The 22,910-nt window shown below is 40.5% G+C and overlaps 2 protein-coding genes across 2 annotated transcripts in view; one reads left to right on the plus strand and one right to left on the minus strand.

Moving 5' to 3' along the window:
* pdzd8 (PDZ domain containing 8) overlaps positions 1-5,353 on the minus strand; it is a 47,113-nt gene extending 41,760 nt beyond the window's left edge. The window contains exon 1 of the mRNA XM_086180873.1: positions 4,191-5,353. Coding sequence (XP_086036999.1) covers positions 4,191-5,071 — 881 coding nt within the window. The 5' untranslated portion in view covers positions 5,072-5,353. The remainder of the gene's footprint in view (positions 1-4,190) is intronic.
* Positions 5,354-8,517: 3,164 nt separating this feature from the next.
* Positions 8,518-22,902, plus strand: edaradd (EDAR-associated death domain). Its single transcript, XM_086180395.1, has 6 exons — positions 8,518-8,794; positions 14,248-14,309; positions 15,332-15,374; positions 16,457-16,527; positions 18,971-19,019; positions 19,424-22,902. The coding sequence occupies exons 1-6, from the start codon at positions 8,761-8,763 to the stop codon at positions 19,810-19,812; spliced, it is 648 nt and encodes a 215-aa protein (XP_086036521.1). The 5' UTR covers positions 8,518-8,760; the 3' UTR covers positions 19,813-22,902.
* Positions 22,903-22,910: the final 8 nt, after the last annotated feature.

The following is a 22,910-nucleotide window of genomic DNA, read 5'->3' on the forward strand; positions in this document are numbered from 1 at the left end:
TCTGCAAGACTGCCTGAAAGACATTAAATCCTGGATGTCTTCTAACTTCTTAATGCTCAATTCAGATAAAACTGAGGTAATCATTTTTGGACCTAAACACCACAGGGACACACTCTTGAATCGGATCTCTACTCTAGATGGCATCACCCTAACTTCGAGTACAACTGCAAGGAACCTTGGGGTCATTTTTGACCAGGACCTTTCCTTCAGCTCCCACATAAAGCATGTGACTAGGACCGCCTTCTTCCATCTGCGAAGTATCGCTAAGATTAGGAATATCCTTTCCCAGAGTGATGCTGAAAAACTGGTGCATGCATTTATCACTTCTAGGCTGGACTACTGCAACTCTCTCTTGTCAGGATGTCCTAAATACTCCCTAAAGAGTCTCCAGCTGGTCCAGAACGCTGCAGCGAGGGTTTTGATGGGAGTTAAGAAGAGAGAACACATCTCTCCCACTTTAGCTTCTCTCCACTGGCTTCCTGTAGGATCTAGAATCGACTTCAAAGTCCTTCTGCTAACTTATAAGGCTCTCAATGATAAAGCTCCATCCTATTTGAAAGAGCTCATTAGTCCCTACTGTCCGACCAGAGCACTCCGCTCCCAGAATGCAGGTCTTTTAGTGATTCCCAGTATCAATAAAAACAGACTGGGAGGTAGAGCCTTTAGTTACCGGGCTCCTCTACTGTGGAACCAGCTCTCTCCATGGGTCAGAGAGGCAGACACTTTAACTACGTTTAAGTCCAGGCTTAAGACCTTCTTCTATGACAGAGCCTTCAGTTAGGACTGGTTCAGGTAGCTCTGAACCATTGATAGCTATGCTGCTACAGGCTTAGACTGCTGGGGGACACATCAGGTTACATGGAGCCCTTCCCTCCTCTCCTCTCCTCTTGTCTCCTCTCTCCTCCTCTCCTCCCTGCACATTTTTGGAACTGTCATTACCATTACTTGTTGCACTTTGTAGTTTGGCCTTGGTGTCTCGCAGTCTCTCTGTGTTTCCACAGATCCACCAGAGCCCCAACCGCCGCCTGCATCGCCCCCCCCCCCCTTTTATTCCCTGCTGTTACACCGGCCCGTGCTCCCCTTCCATGAACCAGTCTGCCATCCAGTCCCCCATCAAGCTGGCTTGCTCTCCCTGCCTCCCCTACCAGAAGCTTCCTTCTTCAGCTGTTATTAACATTTCCGTGTTTCCCACATTTTGCATTGTAAACTGTTTTCTTGTCTGTAACAACATCTACTGCACGTCTGTCCGTCCTGGGTGAGGGATCCCTCCTCTGTTGCTCACCCTGAGGTTTCTCAGATTTTTCCCTGTTAAAAGGGTTTTCTATGGAGTTTTTCCTCAGTCGATGTGAGGGTCAAAGGGCAGAGGATGTTGTTATGATGCCATGTGAAGCCCTTTGAGACAAACTGTTTGTGAAAACGGGCTATACAAATAAAATTGCCTTGCCTGCCTTGCCTTGCCTCAAACCAACATGGGATTCTCTGAAACAAAGCTGAGATAAGCCTCTAGCTACAGTCTGCTGAGGAAAAATTACTTTTTGGTAATTTTATTCGATGCCTAGTGGAGGTCAAGTCCCATACACCAGTAGAAAGATTACAATTAACCCGCAGCAGTGAAGGAAGCCTGAAACTTCAAAGATTTGGGACCATTTTCAAGTTGCATGCCAATAACAGACCACTGAGACCTGCCTTCAAAGGTGTTACATCAGCCCTAGTGAAATATCACAATTTACTCTATGTAATTTTATCCCGTCAAAACAAAATACATCAGGAATGCAAGATAATATTGGCATGTTATCAGTATTAGCGGATATGGGTCTTTTTTATTGCATATATTGGTATCAGTCGATATCAATGTCAGCACAGAATATCAACATTAGCTTCTTCATTTTTGCTCATCTTTACTGTTGATGATGAAGAAACGATGAGCATTACCCTTTCAAAGTAAACTTCTTCATGTGTGTTTTTTTCATTATGAAGAAAAAGTTCATATATAAACTTGTTTTTATACAGAAAATATTGTCTATCTGCCAGATCGGTTGGAAGAAAAGTCTGTATTATCCCTAATACATACTGTCCATTACAATACAATTACTGTAAATTGTAATACGACTGAGTAATTGTTTAAAACAACCACATGGTAACTCCTCAGATTCTGTTTGAAACTTCCATACAAACAAAAACAAGTGCCGATCAAATGCCTCTCCACCTTGGCTTATTTCAGATGCCTCCTCTGTTCTGGATCAAAGTTTCACCCCAACCCTAACCTCCTCCTCCTCCTCTTCACTTCCTCCTCCCTGTCTGCCCAAATCACTTTGCCTTGTTAGGCAGCAGGATTTGTGAGGTCACGTGAGAGCCAAAGATCTGGCACACAGCCTCTCCAGAACATAGCTCAAGGTATTTTCAAATTCTCTTTCCATGTCACAAACTTTTATTTGGGTCCTGTCAATAATTTAAAGCTGATACCCACAGTATTTCATCAAGTATCTTAGATTACATAGTCAGCAACTGTGTGACTAAGTGACTGATAAACACTCAATGTTTAAGGATCAAACTCTGCATTAGTAGGTTCGCCCATGATTGAATCAGCTCTGACCAGCCACAGCAACCCTGAAGATGCACGGCCCACCCATTATTATGATCCAGTTTATGAAAACCGGAAATTGTGTCTCGAAATTTGTCACAAATCTCCACCTGACCTGAAAATATGTTGTTGGTCAAAGGTCAGGGTCAGTGTGGTCTAGGCACACATTGTGGAGGCGAACAAAGAAGATGCAGTTTTTCTTTTTTTTCCAATAATGATGCAAAGAAGAACAGAGTCAAGGAAAAAAATGGAGCAGCTGCAGGTGGGAGGGGAAAAAACATCCTCTGACTCATCAAGTGGGAGATTTTATTTTAGATTATGGTTGTGAAAAGTAACTCCCACCCAAGAAACAATTCACTGTCACAAATGGACGGAATAGAAATTATGTTATTTTACACATCCAACTGTAGCATTGTCAACACATTCAGCTGTAGACAATGGTGTGTGAGTGTGTGTGTGTGGGGGGGCTATCCCAGCTGAGGTCGCCAGTCCATAGCAGGGCCATCAGGAGCAATTAGGGGTTCAGTATCTTGCTCAAGGATACTTTGACATGGTCAACCAGGGGAAGTGAGGATCGAATCAGCGACGCTTTGGTTGCAAGACGGCCACTCTACCTCTGAGCCATGCTGCCCCATAAAATGAATTAATATGATAAATAATTATGAGGTGTAGTTTTAAACATGTCAGTTACATCTAATGTTGAGAGTTTATAACATATTGGACAGCTTTACACCCACATAAATCCGCCATCATTTTTATATTTAGTGCCGTTAGGTGCCTTAAATCTTCTTCTGTAAGCAACCGATGGTTCATTAATATTCGTATTACATTTAAGGTGAAATTTACAGCTTTTTAAAGAAGCTGGCCTCTCATTCTCCACAAGCAGCACACTACCAGACAGTTGATTTGCTTACCAGAACATAAGAAACAAAGAAAAGCTAACTTGGTGAAGATATGTATGTTTGACTTTTACCTGCTGGCAGACATAATGTCAAAGTGAAAGCTCTGATCCAAGAGAACCAATCTAAACATGGATGGACTCGTTCCTCCACAACAAGTACACATACAATCAACTTTTTTATGAATACATACATACCACTTGACACTGTCGTTGGTGTATAAGTAGCAACCTTTATAAGCTACAGAGCAAGAGAGTTCAAGTGTCCTGAGGTCATACCAAAGGGTGAGATGCTAACAGACAGATTCAACAGGTACGAGCCTGTTGACAAACCTACAACACGCACCTTTGAACACTGTACAGTTAAACTAACAGTTGCAGAGCCTGCCATTAGGGATGTGCATCATCAGTATCTGCAGATATTGGTCATTTTTTACATGTACTGGTACGGGTCTGATGGCAAATATTTATATCGACCCAATTCTTCTTCGCTCATCATCTCCTCATTTATGATGAAGAAACAATACAGTTAATGTATAATTTATGGCCATCACATTCACATTGTTTACATGTTTACACTAAATAAATGACATAAAGTTGTTTGAGAGGGATAATATGTACCTACAATGTTGAGATATAGAGTTGTGATGTTAGCCTGACCTGGCCTGTTGCTGTCAGTGTTGTTTTGTTTGTTTGTTTGTTTGTGCCTACCTGATCTTGTAGTTAGGCAAAGTGTGTTTCTTTTTGATGACCCGTTTCAGCTGGTTGACAATGATGGAGGTGAGCTGTGGCAGGGGCCTTCCTTCAAACTGGGACTTCACCTCAAAGTCCACAAGCGGGTCCTCGAGGAAGGAGAAGGACCAGTGTGAGAAGGGCATGCGCGTGAACTGCAGCCTCAGCTTCCCCACCACGCGCCTCATCTTCACAAACAGGTAAGCGGACTTCCCAAACACCAGCTCGACATCGATGGCGAGGTGAAAGCCGCCATTGTATTCAAGGTCCACCTCAAAGTTGAGTTCTTCGGGCATGCCGTCCTCGTCTAAATGCACCGGCTTCATAAGTTTGGCCGTTTTAAAGACGGGCAGAGAATTGCCTAAGGAGATGTCTCTGAGACTGAGTCCCTCCAGCAGCCTACCTGCTGTCTTGGTCTGCAGCAGCTCCTCAAACTCAACCTTGATCTTTTTGGTGAGCCAGTGTCTGACGACAGGGGTGTCCCGGAGTTCTCTGAACAGGAACAAAAATATAGCATTGAGGAAATTGCAGGTTTCGGGTTTGGCCGCATCGGTAGTCTCGCAGTGCGCAGGCGGCGGTTGTTTGGGGCTGCCGCCGGTGACAGCCGCTTCCTGATGCCTGCTAGACACGGCCTCTTGTTGTTTAGATGCTGCTGTGCTGTCCTGCTGTTGTTGCTGCTGCTGGCCTGGTTCGGCATGCTGGGTATTAAAGTAATCCTTCAACGCGTTATCAGGCACTACTTTGACATACTGCTGTGTCCTGCCTATGGGCTCGGGGCTTCTCCGGTATATCAGTAAGAACTGTAACATCAACGTAAGGAGAGCTCCGGAGAAGGCGGATATCAAGATCAAGTAAATCATTTCGAGCAGCTACCGTGTCTCCGTCTTGGAGTCAACGTACCCTCATAATCAAAAGCTTAGCCGTGTTAACAAAGCAAGTTCCACCTGGTTGCTCTCAAAGCTGCCATATCATCTGCTTCTTTCCTGGGCTTCAAGCTCTTCTCCTGATTGGACAAATGGCGTACGTCGCTTTGCGTAATGACGAAGGCAGAATGTGAGGAGTTCACGTCTGCCGGTTTGTACTAATGTTCGCTTGGTTGACCTGTCCTTTAAACTGTCTCCAGCGAAATGTGAACTGATGAATCCTGCAACAATTTCAGATACTTATTCAAGTGTAAAATAGTTTGTTAAACATAATGTCCCTGCCTTCCGTATCAGTCTCACAAACGGTATACATGTAGACAAGGAGTGTGTATAAGAAAGTGTTACGTTTTACAAAAAAAAAAAGGAATTTTGAGACATAAACAATAAATTCAAGATTTTTGTTCTCCCATTTTCCACAACAAAAGTGGGATATCAGGGACCCTGACTTTCATGGAATAATGCAACACTCTAATTTAACTTTATACATATAGCTCTTATTTCAGGGTTGTGTGTCCTTTTTGTACTGGAGTTTTAAAACATTAACCACAACATGGTGAAATTCGGCAAAATTTGGAAAAAAAAAAAATCAGTTGAAGATCCCTCTCCACAATTTGGGCCTGGATACGTACTCACGCAAGTATTCTAAGAATGAGTTCTATAGCACGCAGATAACATAATAACTGCCTATCAGTTTCATGCTGGAATAATAGTTGATCATATAACTGATCAAAATATATTAAATGAATAAATAATTACTTGTTTATTAGCAAATGATCTGCTGAGTAGAAATACATTTTCTCACAATGTAATAACTGCCAGTCAATTTTTTTTTTCAATTCTTGATGGAATTTTAAAGGCAAACGCTCTGTACACTTAGATCCATGCAAGATTGCATTTGATGGCATTGATGTTTAATGACCAACAGTGAATGATTCGTATCGTCCATACATGATCAACAATGCAGACATTAATACAATCAGCAGGATAGATTACATGTGGACTATGTTACTGTTGCTCAGTGGGAGTTGTAGTTCCGAGGCACCCAGTTAGTAGTCCTCTGTAGAGAAACATAAACACATTTTTGGAGGACTTACAACTCAGAGAGTACCGGCAGAAAGTGATCTTAAGTTACTGGCTTCAAGGTATTCTACACATGAAAGGGATAATTCACCCAAAAATGAAAATTCAGTCATTATCTACGAACCCTCATGTTGATAGAAGTTCAGGTGATTGTCCACAAAACACTGCTGGAGTTTCACAGGAAAAACTGTAGCAGTAATTTCCTAAACAACTGAAGTGAATGGTGACCAATTTTTAAATGTAAAAATAATACTTGATAAAACCATAAAATGCCTCCATACCGCCTATGCAAACTAATCTAACTAAACTAAACTAAATACTGTGAGGACAAACTGAACGTTGCAAAGCCACCTGGCACCATTCCTGTGACCCATTCTGGCCAATTGCAGATGTATCTTTTGACAACCAGTAGTGTTCATTAAATGTTTACTGTGTTTAACAGAAACATTGTCCAGTTTAAATAAAATCTTAACATCACAAAAATGCAAGATTGCAATTTTTATTTCATTTGTGCCTTTAACCTGCAGATATTATTACCCTGTGACCAAAATGGACCACCAGAAAGTCCTGGAAGTGTTCATTGAACACGACTGTCTGTCAAAAGATGGGCAAGCGGACAGATACTTGTTCCAGGCTATTAGTGCATTATTATTAGCGCGTAGTTATCTTAGCACTGTGCTAACCTGCACTAAGCTAACTAGCTAGTCTCTTTGGGTCCTACTCTCTAACGCACACACACAGGAGTTTCATTAGAGTTGAAGAAAGCGAATCACTGCTTGACGTCAGCCAAAACAGTTCTGTATCAGATACCAGAGAGGAATGTAGCCATAATGGTTAAATGTTGCAAGTTACTTGTCCTGTAGTGATGTTAGAATATTTAATGATTTTGTACTGATTTTTTCCAACCAATTCTTTTTATTGTTTGACTTTGGACCCATGAGGAATCGTGGACGGTTTTGTGAGGTTCCCAGTAGTTAGACTGTCCTTCAGAGTGATGTCGACACTGGTGGCCAGTGCAGCTGAGTCGAGGACTGAGGTCCTCAATACTGTTGTGCCTCCTTCAGCTGAAGTGGTCTGTCTCTTGGCTCCCAGCAACAACTTGGTGAAGCAGGACCATCAGAGAGTCAGGAGCAGACTTCAGCATGCTGCTGACCAGCGAAAGTCTTTGACTTTCCTCTACGGTTCAACATTCACGGGACTCCCCTGGAATCTCTGCACCATGAGTTTCAGCGTGTGGTGGCATGACTGGATATGTACATTTGTATATTTGTTTTTGTTTTGTTTTTTTTATTTGAGTTTTTTTTTCCTAAAATAAGTGATACTGAATCATGTATTTCTGTCCCGTTACCTCTTTGTATCAACATGCAGTCTTCGTAAATGGTTGCATGTCACAGTTGATGTGTGATCATCCAAAGCACCTGTACATCTCTTAATATATCATATTGAATGTTTGTAACTAAATTTACTGTCTTAGTTGGCTATGTTTTGTAAAACTGTTACATCTAGTCTATAATGAATAATGAAATAATGAAAATATATGGAAAAATATGTAGGTCTGGTCAGCATGGTGGTGCAGTGGTCAGCACTGTCGCCTCACAGCAAGAAGGTTCTGGGTGCGTGTCCCGGCTCAGGCACAGGATCTTTCTGTGTGGAGTCTCCATGTTCTCCCTGTGCCTGTGTGGGTTCTCTCTGGTACTCCAGCTTCCTCCCAAGACACGCAAATGGGGACGAGGCTAACTGAATACTCTAAATTGACCATAGGTGTGAGTGTGAATGGTTGTCTGTCTCTATATGTTGGCCCTGCGATGGACTGGTGACCTGTCCATGGTGAACCCCACCTCTCACCCGAACACCGCTGGGATAGGCTCCAGCTCCCCCGAGACCCTAAACTGGAATAAGCAGAAGAAAATGGATGGATGGATGGAATGTGTAGGCCTATATTCAACCATACATGGCAAAATAATGGAACATATGCAAATGTAACCACTATTTGATACATATAAATACAATATGTGTAAATGTATGAACACTTCTGCCATCTGTTTCACCATTCTTAATCACAGGAATGCAGAAATTAGATGGTTGGCGGACGTCCAGAACCTCTCATCTTTAGTGTGAATGTGGCACTTGTTTTGTGTGTGTGTGTGTGTGTGTGTGTGTGTGTGTGTGTGTGTGTGTGTGTGTGTGTGTGTGTGTGAGAGAGAGAGAGAGAGAGAGAGAGAGAGAGAGAGAGAGAGAGAGAGGGTGGGGTGGCTGATCTGATGGTACACCACATACAGTCATTCAGCATTGCATTTTCTGTGTGTGTAATATGAAAAGTCTAAAATGAAAAATTAGAATTTCCGAGGACACCTTGAAGGCAGCGCGTACCTGCTACCTTTCGATCACATAGGTGGAATCATTTGTGTGAGCCGCTGCCGCCGGGCTGGCATTGGCGCATCCCCTGATCCCACCGTGGACCATTAGTCTTTAATTTTACATATGCATTTAAGGTTTATACACATCCTGTTACATCACCCTGTACCAGAGACGTCACCGCTTCAAAAATGAGCAGTTTGAGAGCGTGCAAAGAACCATTTGGTAAGTACGTCTACTTGTCTCCGTATCAGAACGGTTTACTGGCATATTTGTCTTTTCCATCCTGCCGAACCAGCCCTTGAATTTATCACGAGAAACGTATGAGACGCATGAGTCTTTTGTTTTAAAATCAAAACATTTGTGTTTATTAAAAAAAAAAACAAGTAGATAAGTTTAATGGAACTCAACTTAAAGAGTTAATAGAGTTAAAATGGCCAGGAAATAACACCATAACACGTCCACATGCCTTGATAAATCTGTGGCCTGCAGATAATGCCATCAAAGGGCCAGACCAAACTTTCTCTCTGGCTTAAAATGAACGAGTTTAATTTATTTTATAACGTGTGGAGAGAGAGAGAGGAGTGGACAGATTGTTTATTTCAAGGTATGCATTTCAAGACTCCACATAGAAATGTCTGTTTCCCTTTGGCCTGATTATGAGGATGTGCCGAAGTACACAACACACTCAGGAAACATGGACTCTGCCTGTCCATGGATGACTGCTGATTGGTTTAGGTGTATTTTGTTTTGTTTTTTGCTAGAACTGGCAATAAGTAGAGCAACTGACAGTAAATGACCCTGTGGATGTGTTCACTATGTCAGAGTTGACACAATCAGGTGCACACACAGGTCTCAGGCTGCCGAGCCTGATGGCGTCAGTTGTGAGGCTATACACATGACAGATTTTCAGGATTGTCATGACTTGCATCTCTCAGACTGGAACACTGTGGTGTCTCTGTCTCTGAGCAGTTGTAAAAGCCTCTCAGCCACAGAGCTTACCAAACATCAGAGCACTGCACAACACGCTCTCTGTTGTTAAAGGCCACTCTGGTATTTTTTTTTTTCGAACAATGAGGTGTGTATGAAAATACAAAAACGACATGTATTCTGGGGAACCAGCATCTGGTATCTTAGTATCCTGAGGCCTTTTGACTTTGATCAAGCGAGATTCCTAAATGTTCCTTACCAATTTATTTTCTAAACAAAGTAGGGGAAAAAAACACACTATCTGTCCCACTTTCCAAAACGCACTCCCATTCATCCCAACCACTCAAGGCAGATGGCCACCTGCACCTCTGCCTGCTACAGGGCAGTTTTTGGTCAACAATGTCTGTCAATGTTTTTGTCAAAAATGTCAGTCGTGTATCACAAACTGGCCTCCTCAGATATTTTGCTAATGTATGAACAGTGTGCATCCATCAGCTTTATTCATCCTGTATGTCCAGATTAACAGTTTAAACATACTAAATGTTCTCTAACCTCCATCGGATCTGACCCAGATTTCTGATACAAGATAATCCTGGTACACTCATACACACATAACCACTTTTCTCCAGAGGCTGAGTTTTGCTGGGGTTATTTTCGTACACATGTGCACTTACCCTGCAACAGTTCTTTCATCTTTCTCATCACTTTGTTTAAAAACGACAACAAAAACAGTTTAAAAACAAAAACAGTTGTTTCGATTTTTTGAATATACATTAAAATACATAAAAACACAAAGCTGTACTACAGTTGTTCCACGGCATGTTGGAGAGTTTCTCCGATGGCTGCATCTATTTCCTTCTCTGGGGCCTTTTTTTTTATTTTTATTTTTTTACAAAGGTTTTAAACAGTACTTCGTCTAGATGTAGATATCATAGACAGTCATGTGAATAAATGACGTAAATTTCTGTATTTTCTTGTTTCTTTATAGCGTCTTTGTGTTGTGTATGAGAGACGGGCATTTTTATTTGGGTCTCCAGGTGTCATGTGATGCTGGGCGTATTGATCAGTCCACCCTGCATCTTCGGGTAGAACACAGGGTCCTGATTAGGTTGCTGTTAGTGTAGGACTCAGGGAAACTACAGTCAATGTCATCTTGCAACTCCTGCTAAATACACAAATTGTGATACAAAATGATTTACAACATGTTACTTAATAAGCTACAGAGGCGGGGGTTTTTTTGTGGTTTTTTTCCCGCTTTTACATAGTGGTCGTGATGCTAGGCTAAACTCCCTTGGTGCTGACTCCATTTTTTTTCACGAGATTGATATCACTTTTCTTATCTGATTCGTTGGAAGAAAACTAATCAGCACATTTCCCAACATGTTGAAGCATTCCTCTAAGGCCTCTTGCACCTATTCAACTGTGAGTGGCTGATTCATTTCTGAAGAGGAAGCATGCATGTACCAAACTAGTCCCTTGGGAGTATACAGATATATTTACCACCCACCGCCAGGAAAGATGCACATGCAGGAGAGAGAGAGTTCCAAGTGTGGAGAGCTAGAGACTTAACTATATGGACCCGGTCAGGTGTTAGCATACCATTCACACGCAGTCACGTGTGAAACTTAAGACAAAGCAAACGTCCCGCTTCACAGGGTGCTTTATCCTCTTGTAGGAGACATGGGTGGTCAAAATGGAGTCATTCTAGAGTCACCTGCGTGGAATTATGGCCCCTAAGCAATGTATTATCATGTGGTTTATATTTCATCTCTTGAACTTTAACCAGAACATGTAGTTGCATGTCCTCGCATTCCCGGAGAGGAAGAAACAATGCTCAACTGATGCAGGGTTTGACTTACACTTGATAATTGGGTGGCTGGCAGGCTGAAAGTCCTAATTCTTGTCGCACCGTAGTTACAGGGGAATACCTCCCAAAGGTTAAGATATCTACTGTTGTCTTTGTGTGCTTTAGTCCCTGTGTGCTGGGACATCTTGAAGGTTGGCAGGAAATAAATCCATCTGGCCTGAAAACTGGATCAATGGTGAAACACACTGTATTGTCTGCAGTTTAACGTGGTGATATGATGTAGCAAATGGAATATTCTGACGTCAGAGAGGTTTTCAAGGCAGCAGAATGGGAGGTTTATGGCCTTTATTTTTATTTTTTATTTTTTGTACAAACTACCTCAACACTGGATGATATTTACCTGTAGTGCCAGGAAGAAGTGCAGCTATCAAGAAGGAAACCAGAGATCATGTCTTGTGACACAGGCCTTCAATTAAACCGGAACCACTGTCTTTTTCTAACCTTAATTCAGTTTAATCGTCTCTAAACCATAATCATACACAAACAAACCTTATTTTCTTCCCCGATAACTACAGTCTTTTCTTACACTCAACTTTTACATGCTGGAACTGTAAATGCAAGAAATCTTTGTATATCTGTCTTATTAACTCAGCAATCCTGTGCATTCCCTTGAAGTGGCGAGATTAGGGTCTGGGGTCTGAAGGATGGGGGGGGGGGGGGTGAGATGATAGAATGAGTGAGGTTAAACTCAGAGATTTTCAGCTCCTTTATCCCAACCCATGTTTCTAACCAGGAATGTTGTCATCACTCAGGGGGAACGATACACCAAGTGGACCTGTATTTACACTACTATATCACTCTGTAGAACTGTTTCAAAATCACAATTCTGCATTTCATTATTTAAAAAGTTTGGAATCTTGTTACAGTTGTATTGTAAAGGGCTATAAAAAAAAAAACATAAGCCACTGAGTTCCTTTAAACACTTGGGAATTATGTAAGCTGCTGAACTCAGTAGTTCTACTGTACACAGAAATATATGAAATATAAGAAATACTCAATAGAGACTAAAAGCATCACGGAAGCAAAGTGTCAACATATCCTAGAAATTTTATGTGGACCATTTAAAGAAGCTGTAGTGATGAGCGTTCCTCTTCATAAGTTGATTCTCCTTTCCATCCAACCTAGCATTTCTGCCTTTGCACCTTATTTAGTATTTGGATTCCTTGTTGTACACATTACTCCTGTCCATTCTATCAGACACTGAGCAGTCTTATGAGGACAAGCAATCCTGACTTGTGATCCACATCTTAAAATTTTCTTACAGAGAAGAAAATGGATTGATTTACTGTATTACATTATTCATCAGTGCACAAAGGTTTGCTCAGGATTTGTTAGAAAATGCAAGTGCGCACTAGGAACGCTGCAGGCCGTTCAACAAAACATTATGTCTTCTGAACGTTGTCTTTTGCATTTCATGACTGAAGTAAAGTTCGCAGGCTTTCGTTGAGGAATGTGGTACGTTTTATTGCAATTTTTCTCCCCCACTTTTATCATTTAAGACAGGTAATGTTATATGTGTTTTTGTGTTGTGACATTTTCCTGTAAATCATCTAACTGCAAACTGATCTCCTCCTCATGGTGTTAACCCTGCTTTGTGATAAAATCCTGAAACCTTTAAGATTCGGCTCACAAACATTTAGGGCTCATTCATTTCCTACAAGAGCAGGCGCTCTTGTAATACAAATCTTTGAGCTTTTTTTTGGGGGGGGGGGGGGGTGTTGCTGCTCTTTTTCTGTTCTCCCACCAATGAAGTTATGTTAGCCAGTGGTCCTGAACTTCTGAACACCTAATACTGCAACAACAACCATGAGGATTCCATGATCAGAGCAGAGTTTGTTTTGTGTTACTGGCAGATGTGAAGCCTTATGAAACTTTGGGGCGTTCATTCTACAAGTGCATTTTCACCAGAGTCACCAGGAACCTTAGTTTGTTTGCTGTGTAGTGTGCAGAGGGTTTTGAGGACCAATCAGCTGCTCTCAAATGGCCATCCGACATCTGATGTATTTCAGATGCATGAGAAATTCTGGTCAGCCGTTGTCATGCTCGCATAGTAGAAGCAGAGTCACAGCTACATTTTATAATCATGCTAAGTGGCAGATAGCATCTGAAAGTGCTTTGGCAACACAACATGATGTCATTGGATGCAGGTCAACTGCATGATGCCCGTTTGATGTTTCTTTCTCCTCTGAGTGCAAGAGAAACGCAAGCTGCAACAGTTTTTTATTAAATACTTCATTCAGCTTGAACAAACTATTCTTGATTTTCTTCTTCTTGAAGGTGTATAACAATTTACTCTGAGCTTTCAAACAAAGCTTAATTAACTTCTTTCATCAGCCAGAACGGTCCACATCTGTCTAACAGCTAAACTGTTGCCAGTTAGATGGTGACACGATGCATGAGTCACACAGTGTGAGCACATGAATTGGGAGCTGTGGCTTCTACATGACATAACCTCGTCACGAACAACCTGATCGCTTAATCCAAATTCTTGTTCGCGCTTCAAATTGAAGTTTCATCATAGAGTGTAACCTAAGAAAGGCCAAAGCAGTTCTTTATTTGGAAGCCTTTGGATACAAAGGCTTTACAGTGACGTCGACAGATGAAGACCGCCCAAGTGCATTCTCGAGCTGAAAAGCTGCCTTTGTGTTTCTGTCCCGACTCATCTGTGAATGTGCTTTTTAAATATATTCCTTTTCAGTACTGAGGCCATGTCACTGAAGCGTTTCCCTTTCTGAACAGTATTCTCATTGTTTCTGAAAAGCCTCCATGTTGATCTGCTATATTCACACCTTTACCTACACCTCACCTCATCTTTTTTCATGTCTAACAATGATTTATTCATTGTACTAAAACCTCTTCATTTTTGTTTATTTTTTGGTAGCAGACAGAATCAGCTCTGAACCAGTGGAGGACACGGACACCACCAGCTTTGTGGCAGAATTTGTGAGCACATTTGAATTAATTCTGTGTGTTTGTTGGACTGTCTTAACTTGCCATCTTTCCTGTTTGAATTTTGCTGATTTCTCCCTGTTCCTCCTTTAAAAAAGAGGAATCTTGGAGTTAAGAAATGTACCATAACTGAACAACTGTGCTGTGATTGCTTGCGCCTGAGGGCCCTCAAACAAGTTCTAGCAGGCTGTTGCTCGTCTCTGCACACAGTCGCTCATTTTCTCCCACAGTTGCAGTCGACATATTGAGAGTTTACATGCACACTAATAAGCAGATCATTATCTGACTTTTAGAGTTACCATATTAATCAAGAGATCGTGTACTGTAACAGTATAGTAATTTTTTTTAATCAGTTAAAGGCCTCCTCTGTTGAACGTACCTAGTATTTTGTCCAATCCTTTGCTTTATTCAATGGTTGTATGCAGATTAGTCTAATTTCTTTAATTTATTTAATCTGCACATGTGGACATGCTGTTCGAAACCAAGAAAAAGAAGAAACCAGATGCGGTCATTTGTAAACGCACTGGGCAGCAGTGAAGCAGAGTCATATGTATGCCCTGTAAAATGAAGAATATGAACATCTCGTACTTCCAAGATGGGGAAAAAATAGGAATTTTGAAATATTAAAAAGTACCTTCAAAAATGGCCAAAATTTGATCTATAAGAAATATCAAATTACAAATGCTTCCATCTTGAAAACACAACTGGAAACTTTGACAATAACCAGCAGTATGAGCTTTTTGTCATGTACTGGGAGAGAAAACTCACTATTGGCTGAAAAATGTAAACCAGGTTTTTTTCAGATTCCTCATTATAAAAGTACATGGAAACATGTCAGATCAGATTATAATTCCCAGTCATCAGATTATTTGTGCATGTTAGTGCACACAGCAGTCACGTTTTCCAGATCAAAGGTAAAGTTACCACAAAAGCAATAATAAAGCAGAGGAACTCTGGTTTTTCGTGCTTGATGTCATGTACTAATACTCTCTTGTTTCTCCTTGTCTCTGCCACAGTCCTTAGAGGCCAATTACCCAGTGCAGGTGACAGATCCTCACGGTATGTAAGAGTCAGAATCTCCGCTGTCCTCTTTGATGGTGCTCAAAGAGGACAGCATGAATGAATAGCTTTGGAGGCTAATGGTAAATTCATGGTGGTGCACATTTGAGCAGTTTTACAAAAGAGAATTACTGCTTTCATTCCCAAATAAATTTCACACAATTTACTTTTGTTTATTAGTTTCTGTCCTTTAAAGACAGATAAGCCCAAAACATTCCCCTTTGATTCACCAGAACCTTCCCAGAAAAAAAGAAGAAACAAGGGATTTTTTTTTCCCCCATTATATATTACATTACATTATTATATTGTATGCTCCCTTGCTCATTTTACCTTAATGGTCAGAAAATTCAAAAATTTAAGGCTGCACAAATAATTGAAATTTTACAAAAGATGCAGGGTGGCCAAGTACAACCTCCACATCATATGAGCTGCAATATCTGGCTAAAATTAAAATATAAGCTAATACACAATATAAATGTAGCAATGTAATGTTAGAAAGATACCCTGATGTACAAATTGTATTCTCCAGCTATCAAGGAAGAACTTTGGTACAGACCCTTGACATTATTTTTTCAATGAAAATGAAACAAGGAAATAATAACTCTCACTCAAATCTATCACAATTGCAATTTCTGCAGGTTTTTTTTTTCATAAAACAGGTCATTATCCTATTCAATTTGATGCCTACTCTTGCATGTAATGTAATAAAAAGAATAAGAAGATTGCAAGATTTCATAGAATAATGAAATTCATTGCAGTACCTCACATGTCCTTCGTGTTAGCGTAAGCACCAGTGCTTGTCTGAGCAGAAATCTACCCACATCACCATATCTGCTGTATAACCCAAACAGTAAAAGGCTGCTGAACAGTAAAGACAATTATATTGAAATCACAAAACTGCCTCCAGCATTGTAGCTCCAGCTCTAGAAGAAAGTGATAATGTTGATGTTGAATAAAAACAGTGGTAGACCAAATAACACCGATTAAACAAGAACAATGGTGAAGTTCCTCTGTTCAAAGGACTTTTTTCCAATTCTACCTACTGGATTTGGCATGTGATGTCAGTAATGTGCCTCCACCAGATGCTGTGACTCTCCACCTTAGCTCCATGCCCTCTGGATACCTGAGCCCCTCCTCTGACAGAATCAGACAGGTCAGTATTATCACAGATCATACAGGACATGCACCTAAACCTGCTGAAAGCACCATCAACTTGCATTCATACCTTAACCCACGTGTTTTCCATCTACTCATTCATAGTTCTCTCTTTATCTTTCCTTGTGTCTCCCTATGTCATCATAAAATGGTGCAGTAGTTGTTAAATGGAGTTGAAAATGTATTTGACACTGCAAAATGCACCAGCTGCCCGTTTTGAAAAAAAAAAATGCAAATGATGCAATTAAGGAATATATGTAGAGTCTTGACAGTTAGTAGAGCTGGTGCCTCTCTGTATTTAAAGGTTTCTGACCTAAATTAAAATAGCGATCATTAGCTATTGGTCTAAGTGAGACTGAAGCAGCAGTTAACCTTTAACCCGGCCTCCACTTCCTCTCTTTATGCTATTATTTTGACTGTATTACTCCAAAGAGTTTATATTCTGGCAAGGATGTAAATTGCAATCAAAAACATGAAACTTAAGCTCATATAATGCGTTTATGATAGACCAAATTGTTAATCAGGGCTTTGAGGGAATTTGCGGCGAAAAAGAAAAAAGTCTGTGGGTGCTCAGAAACAAAATGAAGGAAGCAGTTTCACAATTCAATCTACAAATCGCGTTGCATTATGTGTTAATACAGGCTTTATTACCCAGGCCAAAGATCCTTCATATTTTTGCGAACTTCAAACCCTAATTATTATGTTTGCTGGAGCTTCAGCTAAAAAGTATCTAGCCTGTTCACACATGAACACTGAGCTGCAGTGCATAGGCAGGTCAGAGCCTCGCATGTCATGTCATGTAAGTGTGTGAACAAATGGATAAGAGATAACATCGTAAAACACTGAGCAGCGTTTAAGTAGGAACGTGGTGTATAAATGTATTTCAACAGCTTACAGTAAAGCTATGGCATTTTTTTTGAAGCGTTTTAACTCGTGATCACATATTGTGACCCAGTATTCATGGTTTTTAGAGCACACACACGACAAAATATATGGGATGTTCACCAGGACGACAGGGGCACTGGTCAGGGAGCTCACCGAGCTCACGCCCGTGGTTGTAGTTAAAATGATTTTTATATCAACATACTACAAATAATTTATGCTATCGTGATATACAGTATAGAAACGGTGAACACACATGCGCACACACACATTCAAAACGCAATAACAAAATATCCCTGACAGCTAAATATCACATGGTGTAAGTAGCAACTGGTTATTCACTTTATTATTTTGCAGAGAGGTGGGTGAGCTAGTTTAACAACCCTTCAACATAGCAGACAAAAGTACATAAGTCAATGTTATAAACTTAAGAGTACACTATGTGGGTCATAGGTCATATTCAAGTAAATTTATATTACACTTGAAAGCTTCTGCTCATCAATTGAGAAAGCATGGCGTATTTTCATATCATTTCATGCCATATTTAAGCTGTAAATGACAATAAATAAACATCATGGAGGCTTTAAATGTTGGGCTTGGCTGTGTACAGGTTTTTCTCCAGTAATCATCTTCGCAATCAGCCTGTGTCAATTTTCATGCAGGTCTGTTATCATATGGGGAGAGTTCTATTGAACCCTTACAGAGTTCCAGAGGGGTACTTTCTAATTCAGTCTGAATCACGCAGGATGTGGTTTTTGTCTCACTGAACTGGGAGGAGCAGCTGTGTGTGTGTGCTAATAACAGAGCAGAGAGAGTGTGAACGTCACACTCCTGCTCTTAAAGGGAGCATTGTTGAAAACACACATGCACCATGAGGAAAAATTTGCAGTTGGAGTAGAAGTGAGAGTGTGTCCAATTATCACTGGTAAAATGTGTACATTCCTCCAGGGGTAGTTTCCCCTTTCTTCATTTGACTTTGATGTACAGTAATGTGCAATGTGACTTCTGCTGAGACATGTCTGACTTGGAGAAGCAAGTGCAAACACCTCCCATTCACAGTTGAAGACACAAAACTTTCAGGAAACATGCACCTGCTACAGCCAAACTCTTGAGAGGTTTGGGAAAAGGCTCGGTTGGGTCGATGATTTATCCAATATAACAAGGAAACAATGCGTCACTGTAGGTAGAAGGTGCAGTAAACAACAAAAAAATTGATCCGAAGTTTAAAAGGTGCAACTCAGGCTTCCGGGATGGTGAACAAACAATTCCAATAAACTATAATATCTTCTTAACATATTTTCATTCACACACTGTCAGTTCATTGCAGCATTAAATGATTCATTTTAACAAGGTAGCTTTTTGTTATTATTCAACCTTTGACCAGGAAATATACCACATCATGATATATAGTGAAAGGGTTGTATACCATGACATGCAATCAGCTTATGTTTAATATTTGAAAGCGTGAGAGAACTTTGCTGTGATATTTCATGTGTGCTTTTTAGACGGTTGACAGAAATTACTGTTGCAACTAATGATTGTTGTTATCTATATTGTAGCCAGTCAAAGATGCTGAGGAATGCTCCTGCTCAGCATCTACTTCACCAGGTATTTAATTTTTAAAGTTAATAGCAAAACCATTCCAATATCATCCTGCATAAAGATGAGATTAATTTTTTTGCGATTAATAGGTGTCCATTTACTTGAAGTTTTTATCTTAAAAAGATAGATAGATAGATAGATAGATAGATAGATAGATAGATAGATAGATAGATAGATAGATAGATACTGCGTGTGTGTGTGTGTGTGTGTGTGTGTGTGTGTGTGTGTGTGTGTGTGTGTAGATAAATATGTGGAAATTTTATTTGGAAAAAAGAGAAAAATGCAAGCTGTGAGACATACAGTTGTGTTAGCAACTGAATAAACAAAGGAATGTTTGTTGATATTAATTTCTTAAAAATGTCCTGTATTTCCATTTGCACACTATCTTCATTGTCCAACTCTGTACTTAGACTACCCCAAAGAACTGCAGCTGCTCAACAGTCCTTGTGAAAAGTGCTGCTTCCCAGCACCCCCTCCCAAGATAAGCGACTTAATGAACGACAAAGATCTCCTGGACCTATTGCGGCTCAAACTGGATCCAAACCACTGCACCATCAAAAATTGGAAGAACTTTGCAAGTCGCTGGGGTATGAGCTACGATGAACTGACCCTGCTGGAGCACCGGACACAGGGCTCATTGTCTCACAGCCCCACCCAGGAGTTCCTGCTCCGCTACAACCAGAAAACCGTCAATGAGCTCACTGAACTCTGCCGTATCTACCAGCGCATTGATGTGCTGCGATTGCTACAGAGCTGGATAGAGAAGGACTGGCCGTCACGCTGGCAACAGACTCATTAACAAGCAGCAACCACAGTTTGACTATCAACCCTGTCTCTCTTTCTGACTTCTGGCAGGATTGTGCTTTCTGGAATGTCCTTATCCTCATAAGCTTTGATACAGTTTTACCAAATTAAACTTTAAAGGAACACACCAACTTTTTTGGAAGTATGCTCATTTAACATCCTCCTAAGAGCCAGACGAGTAATTACATGCTTCTTTCCTGTGCTGCATGAGGAAACTGGGACCCACAGAGAGTTAGCTTAGCACAATGACTACAGTGGGTGGGAAGTATAGCCTTCTCCATCTATCGCCCATCTCCATCCTGCCTGCTCAGGTTCAAACACCTGTATTTCCTCCTCTTTGTTTATTCTGGTTCAGATATTAAGGTTTCAGGGTCTTCGTATGTCTATAAGTAATCCTCATCTTCTCTCATCAAGTCAGCCATGATTAGTAGCAACAGATGCTCTTCTAGTCATCAGCAATTTGTTGACCAAAGTTCTGTGGCATCAAATTCTGTCATGTCCAGTGTTCAAGAGCATTCTGTACTCCGCATGAGTAAAAATAAGCTTAATCAAAAAATAAAAAGAGTCCAAGTTTAAAAAATCCTGATGAATAAAAAAAGTTGAAAATGAACACGTAGGGCTGTATTTCCTTTTCTTCACTGCTCTGTGTGCATCTCTCATTTTCTCTGAAATTAGTTTTCTCTAATTTGGTCCTCTCTCTTCGCCAAGACATATCCTGACAAAACATACAAACATTGAAATACAGGGAAAGGGCAGTATAAGAATCTGCCATAAGAACATACTGAAGAGCTCTACCTTAATTGCGTTTGATAGTTTTTGATGGAGGTATCCTAACACTTCCCAACCTCTACTATTGATGAAGCACAATCAATCCTCAGCTCCCTAATGCTTCACAAAAGAGAGAAGGGTCTCTCTCTTCTTGTCTGGCTCTGGGACCGAATTACTTTATTGATCCCATGAGTTAGTATTGACAAAATACTTTTTTAGAAGAAGAAGAATGTAGTAGGCCTACTCACATTCTGCTTATGATGAAGTGAAATCAAATTGATAACCTACTGACTTTGCCTATAGTGCCATCATCAGGTTCATATTTTGACCATGTACTAGTCCAAAACTTTAATTTATAACTAAATATATCCTAATTTGAAATTAAAATCTTGGCTTACTTACAGGAAACTACTCTAAAATGTTGAACATGGTCGTATGAGTAATGCTAATAATAGAGAGCTCAAGAGTGACAATCTGTAATTAAAAATTCCTGTCGTATTCTCCATAGAGGTGTTGCCTGATAACCACAATGTCATAACCGTCTGACATTGACTTACCTGTAACTTGAGCAGGCTGTGAAGCAATGTTATCTGCTCCTTTAGAAGCCTCATTATATATTCATGAAAAGTTAGCTAGCAACAACGATATGGTCGAGTGGTCATAAAATGCAGTTTTATAAAATATTGGGGTGAAAATATCATTTGCATGTTATGTGTAATTCTTTAATGTTTAAGATAAATATATACACAGTCTGTAATTTTCTTTCTGTCAAGAATATACTGAAATGTCAGAAATGAGAAATTTACTTCAGGAACCAGAGTCGTTCTAAAGGTTGGTCCATCATTTTAGTCCCAAAAGGCAGATTGATAACCACCCATCCATTTTCTACTGCTTGTCCTGTTAAGGGTCACGGGGGGGCTAGAGCCTATCTCAGCAGCCTTCGAGAGAGAGGCGGGGTTCACCCTGGATGGGTTGACAGACCACCATTCACTTTCACAGCCTCACTACGGTCAATTTAGAGTATCAATCAGCCTCGACCCCTCTTGCATGTCTTTGGACTGTGGGAGGAAGCTGGAGTACCAGAGAGAACCCACACAGGAACAGGGAGAACATGGAGACTCCACACAGAAAGATCCTGGGCTAGAAACCTTCTTGCTGTGAGGCGACAGCACTAACCACTGCACCACCGTGCTACCACTATGCCGTGCCGTGCACTCTAACCACCCAAGTACCTGTCTAGATAGATAGATAGATACATAGATACATAGATAGATAGATAGAGTGCACTCTAACCACCCAAGTACTTGAGTGAGTCTCAAAATGAATTTCTATATAGTTCCCTTTTAGCCCCATGCTGCCCCCAGATAGGTCCCTTTCTCATTCCTGATTAAATGCTATTATATGGAGAATTTCTTGGACTGCCTCAGCTTCAAGGAAAGCCTGCAGTTTCTCCTCTGTGTATATCCTGGCACAAATAGATCACAATCAGGGTATTGGTTTGTCCAGAAGTAATCCTCTTCATCCTCTCTTAGACAATCATGAGTAATCATGGCGGTCCCTCTTCTTAAAAGGGGCTTCTGAGGTGCTGTGTGATATCAAGAAAGCAGCTCCAGGCTGTTTATGCATCTGACTATAAAGTAACAACACATGATTTTCAGCAGTTTCTTCACAGTGAACGTTAAGAATGACTAGTTTTATTGATGCAGGCAAAGACCATTTTGAAGTAAAGGGAATTTTAATGACTCCACTACTAGCATTCATTACAGGTAAGCTACCATTCAGCAGGAGCTGTGTATTGCACACAGAGAGGACAGGATCTATCTGCTTCTTTGGCACTAAATGATGGTAAATAAGCATGTTTCCCAAAACATCGGTGTGATTTTCATCAGCATGTTAGCAATGTCATTGTGAGAATGTTAGCATGCTAATGTCAAACCTAGCCTCAGAGCCACTAGCATGGCAGTAGACTCTTGGTTTGTAGTTGGTGGAGCGGACAACACACACATGTCACAGTTTATTACAAAAACTAGAACTTTGGCTGTATATTATGGGCATCAGACTGGAAATGTTTGGATAACAAAAAGGAAAAAAGGGAATTTAATGTGGTTTATGTTGGTTTTAGTTTTGCTAAAATGTAATAGATTTTAGCACATCTTTAAGTTTGTGTCACATCAGCTGTATTTCATTTAGTCTTTACTGATTTTTTTTTAGATAGGATTAACATATATGGGAAATATCAGCACAAACAATATAGATCAGCAAGTGTGTTTCTTTAATAGACTTCTCCTATGTCACCAAAAACCAAAAGTTCTGCAATAAAAAAAT

The sequence above is a fragment of the Aulostomus chinensis genome, chromosome 16 (assembly GCF_037954235.1).
Source record: "Aulostomus chinensis isolate RoL2024-O1b breed Wild chromosome 16, RoL_Achi_v1.0, whole genome shotgun sequence".
NCBI classification, from domain to species: domain Eukaryota; kingdom Metazoa; phylum Chordata; class Actinopteri; order Syngnathiformes; family Aulostomidae; genus Aulostomus; species Aulostomus chinensis.